Genomic DNA, 11,828 nt, shown 5'->3' on the forward strand with positions numbered 1-11,828 from the left:
AAAATATCAACCTACTAAACCATACTGATTCAAGCACTTAAGTCATAAATTGTTACAATATTAAAAGCTTAAATGATAAAAACTGGAAGTAATTGGAAATACTTTACTGGTTTTCAGTGTAGAAGCAGACAATATTATATATTTAATATATAAGTGTGAGTAATGCTGGGGATATATTTTTCATATTTTAAAAAATGCATATAAAGGTTACTGTTCCAATATCCATTTTTCTTGTGTAAAAAGAAAAAAAGGAGGGAGATAAAAACTAATTCAGGAGAAAGTTGGAAGACAATCATGCAATTGTACGTTTAAGACTGCAGTCAGAAACATATAGAAATAAAGTGGACTTTCTTTTAGATAAATTGGATTATTCAGCATAGGTCTGGCAGCCTGAGCAAATAGGCTTTATTTAATCTAATTATTATGGACAAGTCTCTCAGTGAGAAAAAAATCTTTGCTCTTTCATACCTTTTTATATATTTTTTCTCTTTTATTAAAAATAAAAATGTTGCTGCAGAGAATTTGAAAAAATTGCAGAGCAAATGTGAAAAGCTTGAATTAGATGTCAACAGCTTGCAGAATAATCAGACTAACCTCCAGAGAAAATTTTCATTTGACATGTAAGTTTGCATTAATCAGTTGTTTTTATATTCAAAATGAGTACAAATCAATTTTTATTAAGTCTGAATATGAATAATATGCATAAAGGTGAAACTCGAAAAATTAGAATATCGTGCAAAAGTTCATTTATTTCAGTAATGCAACTTAAAAGGGGAAACTAATATATGAGATAGACTCATTACATGCAAAGCAAGATAGTTCAAGCTGTGATTTGTCATAATTGTGATGATTATGGCTTACAGCTCATGAAAACCCCAAATCCACAATCTTAGAAAATTAGAATATTGTTAAAAGGTGCAATATTCTAGGCTCAAAGTGTCTCACTCTAATCAGCTAATTAAGCCATAACACCTGCAAAGGGTTCCTGAGCCTTTAAATGGTCTCTCAGTCTGGTTCAGTAGGAATCACAATCATGGGGAAGACTGCTGACCTGACAGTTGTGCAGAAAACCATCATTGACACCCTCCATAAGGAGGGAAAGCCTCAAAAGGTAATTGCAAAAGAAGTTGGATGTTCCCAAAGTGCTTTATCAAAGCACATTAATAGAAAGTTATGTGGAAGGGAAAAGTGTGGAAGAAAATGCACAAGCAGCAGGGATGACCGCAGCCTGGAGAGTATTGTCAGGAAAAGGCCATTCAAAAGTGTTGGGGACTTTCACAAGGAGTGGACTGAGGCTGGAGTCAGTGCATCAAGAGCCACCACACACAGACGGATCCTGGACATGGGCTTCAAATGTCGTATTCCTCTTGTCAAGCTGCTCCTGAACAACAAACAACGTCAAAAGCGTCTTACCTGGGCTAAAGAAAAACAGACCTGGTCTGTTGCTCAGTGGTCCAAAGTCCTCTTTTCTGATGAGAGCAACTTTTGCATCTCATTTGGAAACCAAGGACCCAGAGTCTGGAGGAAGAATGGAGAGGCACACACTGCAAGATGCTTGAAGTCCAGTGTGAAGTTTCCACAGTCTGTGTTGATTTGGGGAGCCATGTCATCTGCTGGTGTTGGTCCACTGTGCTTCATTAAGTCCAGGGTCAACGCAGCCGTCTACCAGGAGATTTTGGAGCACTTCATGCTTCCTTCCGCAGACGAGCTTTATGGGGATGCTGACTTCATTTTCCAGCAGGACTTGGCACCTGCCCACACTGCCAAAAGCACCAAAACCTGGTTCAATGACCGTGGGATTACTGTGCTTGATTGGCCAGCAAACTCGCCTGACCTGAACCCCATAGAGAATCTATGGGGCATTGCCAAGAGAAAGATGAGAGACATGAGACTGAACAATGCAGAAGAGCTGAAGGCCGCTATTGAAGCATCCTGGTCTTCCATAACACCTCAGCAGTGCCACAGGCTGATAGCTTCCATGCCACGCCGCATTGAGGCAGTAATTGCTGCAAAAGGGGCCCAAACCAAGTACTGAGTACATATGCATGCTTATACTTTTCAGAGGTCCGATATTGTTCTATGTACACTCCTTATTTATTGATTGCATGTAATATTCTAATTTTCTGAGATTGTGGATTTGGAGTTTTCATGAGTTGTACGCCATAATCATCACAATTATGACAAATCACAGCTTAAACTATCTTGCTTTGCATGTTATGAGTCTATCTCATATATTAGTTTCCCCTTTTAAGTTGTATTACTGAAATAAATGAACTTTTGCACGATATTCTAATTTTTTGAGTTTCACCTGTATATGGAAGCAAGTCCTATTGAAGTCATGATGTTTCAGAAGGAAGCTATACTTGCACTATGGGTTACTACATCTAAACGTTTTATTAAATGATTCATGAATTCTGGTATTTGAAGTAATACATTTTCTGTGGCTGTGAATCAAACATGCAAGAAATATGCATGATTTGCATATTTAAAATGAAAGTTGATTTGGTTGATCTTAGCTATATTCGTACCATTAGGAAGGTGAGTGCAAAAGAAGGAAGAGAGAAGTCAAAGAGGGATTGGAAAAATTTTTCCTTTCTCATGTAAAGTAGGCTTCATGTGTTCCTCAGCTATCTAAATTAGCCGAAAGGGGGCTCAGTAAATCTTGATTTCTGATCTTTCCAAGGCTGCAATAATAGGATAATAATCCTGTTGTCAGGATAAGCCACAGATCAACATATAGAGAGTCCAAGATGCCTACTTTATTCTGCCTATTATATAGGAATCTCTCCAGACTGCCAGCCTTTGGGAACAGTTAAATAAGGCTCTATGGAGCTTGGGGTGGGGAGAGTTGTCAGTCCTGGATCTTTTGTGGGGCCTCCTCCCTGCCTGCCTGGGTGTTTCCCAACATTGACAAGAAGCCTTTAAACTACAATAAATGATTGGCAGGCTATGTTCAGATTATTTACGATGTTTGCCTTCCTTTAATGAATTCAAGGCAGTACTGTATGCTCTGTTCCCTCCCATTCTCCCACTTTCAATTTTATTGTCACAACAACACTAATGTAAATAGCACTGTATCTCAGAAGATAGTGACTGGCCAAAAGTCACTTAATAAGCTTCTTGGCTGGGTAGTAATTTGAACTGAGTCTCCCCATTTCCTACCAAAGAGTAACCATAACATGTTGGTTAATGGATTATAGATTATGTATATTGTTTGTTCTATATTTGGTTCTTTGCTTCAAGGTCAAAGTGTCTTAATAAGATGGAGGAACTGAAGGAACAATGTGAAGAAAAACCAAAACTATCACCAGAAGAAAGCAAGATACAACAAGAAAAGAAAAAAGAACTTACTACAGATATATCAGGAAAACAAGTATGATTGTAATGCTTTTTATAGATAACTTACAGTTTTATATAAACTGAATAATCTCATTTTTCAGAACAATATACTAGGGTTGAACCCAATAAACCCCATCTCCCCTGGCAAGATGGTGTGGCTCTGGGTTTGGGTTTATTTGGTCCATACTAATTGCCATCTTTGTTTTTGTATGGAGTCATACTGCCTCATGTAGACCTGGTATATAATCTTGGGTTCTCCTAGACTTGTGACTCTTGTTCAAGGAAGAGGTGGCAATTGTGGCCAGGGGATTCTGTGCAGTTGTAGGTTATAGGTCAGTTATGGCCTTTCAGGGCAAGGTGTGTTATGGGTCCCCTCTCTTACAATCTGACCCTGAAGTACTATCTTGATGTGGTTGTAGGGTTTGCTTGCTTTGAGGAAGAAGAGAGCTATGTCAGAGGTTCAACCAAACTGGAGGGTAAGGTCTCATCAGAGGAGCCAAACAGTATGGTGAGATGTAACTTACAGAAAAGTAAGTTATTGGATCAGTTGTCGCCTAGGTCAGAGGTCCCCAACCTTTTGGGCACCAGGGACTGGTTCTGTGGAGAGAGGTTTTTCCACGGACCGGAGAGTGCGTGGGTTTGTGTGCTGCCTGCATCCCACAGATGGGGCTTTGCTTGTTTGTGCGGCCTGGTTGTTGGCATGCCGCGGCCCAGTTTCAGTCCATGGACCGGGGGTTGGGGACCCCTGCCCTAGGTCAACAAGGTGACGTGCTAAATATTGGAGTTCTTGGACACCTGATGACAAGCGGCTATAGCTCTCAGGACTTTTGGCCCCTAGAGTCGGAAACGACTAGCACGCATGTGCGGGGGAACCTTTACCTTTACCTTAAGAATTCTGCATATATAGAATTTGGACTTAGAAATGTAGTTTACTGATGAGGTATGCTCTTAAATATATTCTGAATATATTCGCACAACTGGGCAGGTAACTAAACTGTACTAAGCCAGCACTATATTCTGCTAGAGAATTCTACATCCGCTTTCCTAACCTTATGTCCTTCAGGTGTATTAAACTATACCTCCCAGGAAGGGTAATCAGAAAGAATTATAGTTCCAAAATTCTACGGGATAAAATTTGGGGACAGATTACTTTGCAATGTTTTTCAATATAAAACAAAGCAGAAAAATATTGTATTTATTTTCTTTTTTCAAAAAGGCCAATATACAGATGCAGACTTTTGGACAGACAGAGATTGATCACCATGATCTGACAAACCAGGAAAATGAACCTCAAGAAAAAAATATATCTGAGTCTGTGAAATTAGTTTCAAGACCAGTGTCTGTACTAAACAAAGAAGAATTGAATCATCTTAGAGAAAAAGGTAAAAATACAGCAGTTAACAATGATATCATTTTGATTTTGTCATTAGGATATCATGTGAATATGAAGCTGAGGTCTGAGTCATGAGTTAAGTTTATATTAAATCCTGTGATCTATTTTGCTTCAATAATGGTGAATCATTGTCACATCATAACTGCTTAAATCAGTGAATAGTTCATAAATTTTGTTTTACTGTCATGGGCTGTTTTCAATACATGCAGTTGAATAAGTCATTTAGATATTTAAGTGAATATGAATGCTATATCCAGGACACTTTGAAACATTTTCAATCTGTAGAATTTATTTCTGGAAAATGCCAAACAGCTGCCAGAAGAGTATGAGCTGGAGCATATTATACAGGTCTCTTGTTCCACTTGGTTGCTGAATTTTGCATACTGCTCACATGTGTATCTATGCACTACTAGAGGTCATTCTTCAAAGAAGGGTGAATGTAAGAGGACTGCTTCCCTTTCAATTCACAGTCAGGAAAAACCCCTTGTCATCTTTTGGACAAATGGCAGCTTTCAAATGTAAAACTTCTTCCAGATAAGATTCCCCAGTAGAGTTCTATACCTTAATTTCCCCACTTCTACTCCTGGTTTAAACATTTTTAGGAGCGTCATATGGGACATGATTTGGGAGAGGGAGAATTTTCAAAATCTTGAAATAATCAACCAAGTAGAAAACAATATCCTGATCAAGGAATTACCAAGGAGAAAAATTCACCCCCACCAACACTGGCAGGGTGAAGTACTGTACAAGTGGTCTTCGACTTACAACTGGTCACTCAGTGACCATTTGAAGTTACAAAGGACCTCCCAAAAGGTACCCAGTCTTGAAGTTACATTCACTGCAGTATTCACTGCATTTACATTCAGTGGTTGTTCACTGTTCTGATCAACTGCAGAGACATTGCAGTGTGCCCCTTTGCCTATTCCCCCCCACTTTTCTGCTCGTCCAGCTCGGTCCCCCCAGGCACTGGACCTGTTTTCCCACTCCACCAATTCCACATACTCCTCCCCATCCTGTCACCAATTGCTCACCTTTCAAAGATCTCCAGAGTTCAGGAGGTCGGGCAGGGAAGGAGGATAGACTGCTCTGTTGTTAGGCCACGTGGCACAATCCCACAATGGGCTTTTTTTCTGAGCAAAAAATAATGCTGACGAACTCTCAGTTTTCCTTTCCTTATTAAAGCTAGCCTTAGGTCTCCAAGACTAATGCTGGTAGAGGTGTGGTTAGCGATACAGAGAAAAAGAAATCCTCATTTTCTTTAGTGCCACCAAGACAATGATGAACCCCCAGGGTCTCCCCCACCCCTGAGGCCAGCCCATGCTCCACTTAATGACCCATGTGTTTGGTTAACAAATGCATTGTGGGGGAGCAGGAATGGAGTAGTCATTAAATGAAGTAATTCACTTAGTGGCCCTCCCAAATTCTAACCGTAATGGACAGGCTCCATTATGGTTGTAACCCAAGGACTGTATATATATATACCGTATTTTTCGGACCATAAGACGCACCGGACCATAAGACGCACCCAGTTTTTAGAGCAGGAAAACAAGAAAAAAAATTCTTTCTCCTTCTCTCTCTCTCCCTCTCTTTCTCTCTCTCTCTCTTTCTCTCCCTCCCTCTCCCATTGTCCCTTCCTCCTTCCTTCCTTCCTTCCTTCCTTCCTTCCTTCCTTCCTTCCCTCTTTGTCCTTCCCTCTCTGCATTAGAGCAGTACCCGCGGAGGCGGCCCTGCAGCCCGGCTTTCTCTTGCAGAAAGCAAGCTGAAACGGAGTGAGGGAGATTGCCAGAAATGCGAATCGTCCGATCTCGCGCTCCTGCAAACTCCCTTGCTCGGTTTCAGCTTCCCTGGCTACAAGAGAAAGCAGGCTGAAACGTAGTGAGGGAGATTGACAGAAATGCGAATCGGCCGATCTCACGCTCCTGCAAACTCCCTCGCTCGGTTTCAGCTTCCCTTGCTACAAGAGAAAGCAGGCCGAAACGAGGCAGATTGCAGCAGCGCAAGATCAGCCGATTCGCATTCCTGGCAATCTCCCTCACTCCGTTTCAGCCTGCTTTCTCTTGTAGCAAGGGAAGCTGAAACCGAGCGAGGGAGAGTGCAGGAGCGTGAGTTCGGCGTTTCTCAGCACGTGCCGATTCGTGCTCCTGACAATCTCCCTTGCTTTCCACTTGCGGAGGTTGGGGCTGGCCATACGGATCACCTTCGGACCATAAGACGCACCCTCGTTTCCCCCCCCCACTTTTGGGAAAAAAGTGCGTCTTATGGTCCGAAAAATACGGTAAATAAAGAGCAAACCTCCACAGTCCCTAGCACTGATAGTGTTATCTAGTCAGGCAATGAAATGCCTGCAAGCAAACATTCAATCTCAGAGGACACCAAGGACTCCCCAGTTCAACCTTGGGCAACATGTATCTTTTATATTGGAACCTTATTGGAACCTTATATAGAAACTTATAGTGATCTCCAAAATTGGAGCTGCAAGTTGAATAATTTGCCTCATTGGCTCTTTTTTTTTAAATTTAAAGCTCCCAAGAACTGGAAGAATTTTAGATTTTCTTGCTCTGAACATCCCATTCTGTGATTCAAACATAGGGGAAAAAATTCATATTAAATTTTGAATTATTTAAATCAGCTCTAAAAATGATTCTTCTGTTTATGTAAGGAACTAGTGACGTTCCTAATGAAGAGTCCAGGAAAGAGGAGGTTCTTCTCAATCAAGGCCATCCACAAATACCTTCGATTTCTAGCAGAGATCATAAAGCATTTCCTCCTGAACCAGAGCCAGAACTGAGTCACCACAAGGAAATTAGAAATGTATTTGGAGAAGCTTCAGTAGAAAGCCAGACTAGCAAATTGTCAGAACGTATAGGCTACCAAAATGTCAAAAAAGCAAACGAAGTTGAAGAAATTGAACGAGAGGATCTCTTAAATGATGACTTGCAGCAGGATGACCAGGAAACTAATAAAAATGGTTAGTATAAAGATGGTTTTCTCTGTTTGTATCAGGGTTGCAGTATTTGAGAAAGTAGAATAATTGATTTAATGTTTATAGAATTGTATGTTGTTATAAAAGGTAAAGGTAAAGGTTCCCCCGCACATGCGTGCTAGTCGTTTCCAACTCTAGGGGCCGGTGCTCATCTCCGTTTCAAAGCCGAAGAGCCAGCGCTTGTCCGAGGACGTCTCCGTGGTCATGTGGCCGGCATGACTAGACGCCAAAGGCACACGGAACGCTGTTACCTTCCCACCGTAGTGGTCCCTATTTTTCTACTCGCATTTTTACGTGCTTTCGAACTGCTAGGTTGGCAGAAGCTGGGACGAGTAACAGACGCTCACTCTGCTACGCGGCACTCGGGATTTGACCCGCCAAACTGCCGACCTTCTGATCGACAAGCTCAGCGTCCTAACCCACTGAGCCACCGCGTCCCTACTATGTTGTTATACATGGCACTAAATGTAAATTGTGTAATTTGATTTGTTAACATGATCCGAAGTAAAACCAGACTATATGGTTTCATTCTGCTTGATCAAACTGTTTGTATGTTTGATTCTGGCTTAAGTGTGATGTTAATCTATCTATTATAAGCATTTGGCAAGCCATAGTTAAGCATAATATGGAAATCCAAACATGATTTATGATTTCATGATGCACATGATTAATTACATTATTAGTAATTTTCTTAGTAGGTATTATTGTCCAGTAAAAAAAATTCTGTGCAATAAAATCAGAAGACAGGTTTTCTATTTGCATGAAGTTGTATGCATGAATTTATTGTTTGGCTTGTTTTCACAGGTGAACTTGAAATCAAAAGAATGGGCCAGGATAATAAAGAGATCGATTACAACTTAGATACAAATGAGGCAGAATCTGAAACAGATAAACAGGCTGCTCTTGTTAACCAGCAAAATAGCTTCCATGGTAATTTTTTGTAATTTCTATGTTCTGGAAAGCTTGTATTATAATTTGTTTCATTTTTAATTAATGAACTTGTAAATCTTGTCTGGAAGAAAGGCTTTACAAATGAAAGTTCTCCACAATGTGGAAAGTGAATGATGATCCCCAGATAAGAATAATATGAGTAAAAAAGAGATAATGACTTAATTATTCCATTTTAATTATTTTTTCTTCTTTTTTAGTTCAAAATCTTGAAGATCCCAAAATGGAAAATCGCTTATTTAAGCTCAAGGGAGCTCAACAGCAGAAATTGTGAATTGCAATTTCAGTTTTTGACAGTTGCAAAACTATTTAGACAAGTCCATTCAAAACTTTTATTACAAAAATCGGGATTTAAACCAGGTCAGATTCCTCTCCATCAGGAAGATTATCTGCAGACTTAATAGGCTGGTTTTACATCTATCAACTAGACTATTCCAGTGTTGCAGGGTGGAAATAAGCCCCTGAAAATATATGAAATCAACCTGTTACTCAGCTACCAGGTATAGTTTCTTTTTTGAATCATAACCGTACCACCATAGATACAAATAGTCTTGCTCTAAAAATTGAGAATATTGCATAGACTGTAGCTTGAGAGATACTGTTTGTCCTGCTTCTGTTCAGATCTCTTCCAACATTATTCTTAGTTTATAAACCAAATTGAGAAAGTCAGATTTTATACTTTTTTTCTACAGAAGCTTCCTTCAGAAAAAAAAATATGCCAAGGAACTTATTAAACTCCTTTAAGTGCTTTGCTTTGAGGGCCTATCTAGTACAGTGGGATATGGTTTCAAGTAAATGTTGCATAAAAGTGAGTTATATATTCTACATCTTTTTTATTTGAACACTTTTCTTTTTTGAATTGTAGGAATGATTTAAGTATTAACCAAATGCAGGGGATTTCCTGCATTTATGTAAAACAGGCCTTACACATTCCGGAATTCTAATAGATTAGAATAGCCAACTATGTTGCTTAAATTATACTTGAGTATATGGAAAAATATGGACCCTAAATGTTTTGCTGCTCATATCTTATTTTTGTGTAAAGAATTGCAGTATCATTTAGGACATGATGCCAATTTGATGTCAACACTGATTATAGCACTTTAGCCCTGCTGAAGATAACTAGAATAGAATTAAGTGCAATACAATTATTTTGTACAACAAAGGGATGATTTACAGATTACTATAATATTTTGTTTATTTGAAAATACTGGATTTATTTTGATTAAGTTCTTGATTATAAAATAAGTGGGTTCTCAAGTGTCTTATAACTTGGTTGTTAGGTCACTATCAATAAAATATTGCACTCATTGGGAAGTGTCCTGTAATGTGTTTTGTTTAAATGCTATAATTAGTCTTTAATTATAGTTGTTAATCTGTCAAAAATGCTAATTTTCATTGGCATAAACTTACGGTACTTGTTATAGATCTACTTGCATATGTTAAGATGATCTCTATAAAGATAACGATTGGTATCAATAAACAAGAATATTTGTAGCTCAGGGTAGAAATAAGTGGTCCTTGGTGCTCTTTGAGCTTGGTTATTTTCTTCCAGATGTTTCATTACCCAAACTAGGTAACATCATCACTGCTAGGTAATCCTTGGGTTATGACCATTCATTCAACGACCAAAGTTTCCATGGGTTTGCAATCTCATTGCAGTTTGGGCCTTTGGCAACTGATTTAGTTATGATGGCTGCTGCGTACCATGTGTGGGTTTCCCTGCCAGCTTTCCACAAGTAAAATCAATGAGAAAGCTGGTAGGTCACAAGTTGCTCCCACTGCTTTTTCACCTGCCAGCATCCATTTATGGCATCTTGTCCTTGGCATCCATCCACCTACCTGTAGGTCATGCCCACCAGCTTGCCCATCCCATGTCCATGTGAGGTTTAACGGCCTGCATATTCCTGGAGTTACAATGGCAACTGAACTGCTGGGGTTGCTAAGTGATGTGGTCATGTGATGTTGCATTTTATAACCACATTGCTTGGTGATGGCAATTCCAGTCTTAATTACTGTTGTCACCTGAAGATTACCTGCAATTCAAATGTGTGAAATCCACCCCCCCATGCATTTGCTTCAAGTTAGATACTGCAATTAACTGACTCATAAAAAGGTAATCCTGAGGCGGACTTTGTTTTATAAGGAAATTGATGTTTGTATTATAGCAGGAGGGAAAAGTCTACGCACCCGTTAAAATGTCAGGTTTTTGAGTTGTTAAAAAAAATCAGAGCAAGAAAAATTACTTCAGATTTTTTTTCATCTTTAATATATAAAATGTACAATTCAATTGAAAAACAAATCTTTGGGGGGAAAATAGTAAAAAAACCCTAATAACTTAGTTGTGTAAGTGTGCACACCCTTAAATGAAACACCATTTGATTTTATGACAACATTTAGTCTGTTGGAGTAGAAGCCTATCACATGACACATCTTATCTTGAGATTCTTTGCCCACTTTTCCTTGCAAAAGCACTCTAAATCTGTCAGATTGTCAGGGCATATCCTGTGCACAGCCCTCTTCATGTCACACTGCAGATTATCAATTGGATTCAGATTCGGGCTTTGGCTGGGACATTCCAAAACTTTGATGATCTTCTGATCAAGCCATTATTTTGTTGATTTGGAGGTATGCTTTGTATCCTATTGAAAGACGAAATTCCTCTTCATTTTCAGCATTTTAGTAGCCTAAAGGTTTTGTGCCAAAAATGACTCATGTTTGGAACTGTTCATAATTACCTCCATCTTGACTACGGCCCTAGTTCAAGCAGCCCCAAAACATAATCCATCCTTCCATCCTTCTGAGGTAGGTAAAATGAGGACCCAGATTGTTGGGGGCAATAAGCTGACTTTGTAATAATGCCACTGGGGGGGGGGGAAAGCCCTAATAAGCAGGCATATACATAGAATGAAGGCTATTGCTAAGCACATTGATTTGTGCTTTAAATTGTAAGCCACCCTGAGTCTTTGGAGAAGGGCGGGATATAAATGGGATTAAATAAAAAAATAAATAAAATAATGCTGCCACCATGCTTCACTTTGAATATGGTGTACTTTTGATGATGCATAGTGTTGCTTTTGTGCCAAACATACATTTTGGAATTAAAGCCAAAAAATTCAACTTTGGTTTCATTAGACCATGCTTTGGTGAGACCTGATGTAGCTT

At 39.3% G+C, this 11,828-nt stretch overlaps 1 protein-coding gene across 8 annotated transcripts in view; it reads left to right on the forward strand.

Moving 5' to 3' along the window:
* The window catches only part of GOLM1 (golgi membrane protein 1), a 29,459-nt gene that overhangs the window by 13,446 nt on the left and 4,185 nt on the right, over positions 1 to 11,828 (forward strand). For 4 of the 8 annotated variants that reach the window (XR_014025043.1, XR_014025046.1, XR_014025047.1 and 1 more), the window contains 8 exons: positions 518 to 620; positions 3,244 to 3,373; positions 3,759 to 3,815; positions 4,556 to 4,721; positions 7,392 to 7,700; positions 8,520 to 8,645; positions 8,864 to 9,163; positions 11,339 to 11,468. Coding sequence is in view for 1 of the 8 variants with exons in the window: in XM_081317132.1 (XP_081173258.1) it covers positions 518 to 620; positions 3,244 to 3,373; positions 3,759 to 3,815; positions 4,556 to 4,721; positions 7,392 to 7,700; positions 8,520 to 8,645; positions 8,864 to 8,937 (965 nt within the window). In the remaining 7 variants the exon portion in view is untranslated. Of the gene's footprint in view, positions 1 to 517; positions 621 to 3,243; positions 3,374 to 3,758; positions 3,816 to 4,555; positions 4,722 to 7,391; positions 7,701 to 8,519; positions 8,646 to 8,863; positions 9,981 to 11,338; positions 11,469 to 11,828 lie in introns of those variants that run through there. The other 4 variants (XR_014025044.1, XR_014025045.1, XR_014025048.1 and 1 more) reach the window with 3 other exon arrangements.

This window comes from Vipera berus (assembly GCF_964194415.1).
Source record: "Vipera berus genome assembly, chromosome: 2".
NCBI classification, from domain to species: Eukaryota; Metazoa; Chordata; class Lepidosauria; order Squamata; family Viperidae; genus Vipera; species Vipera berus.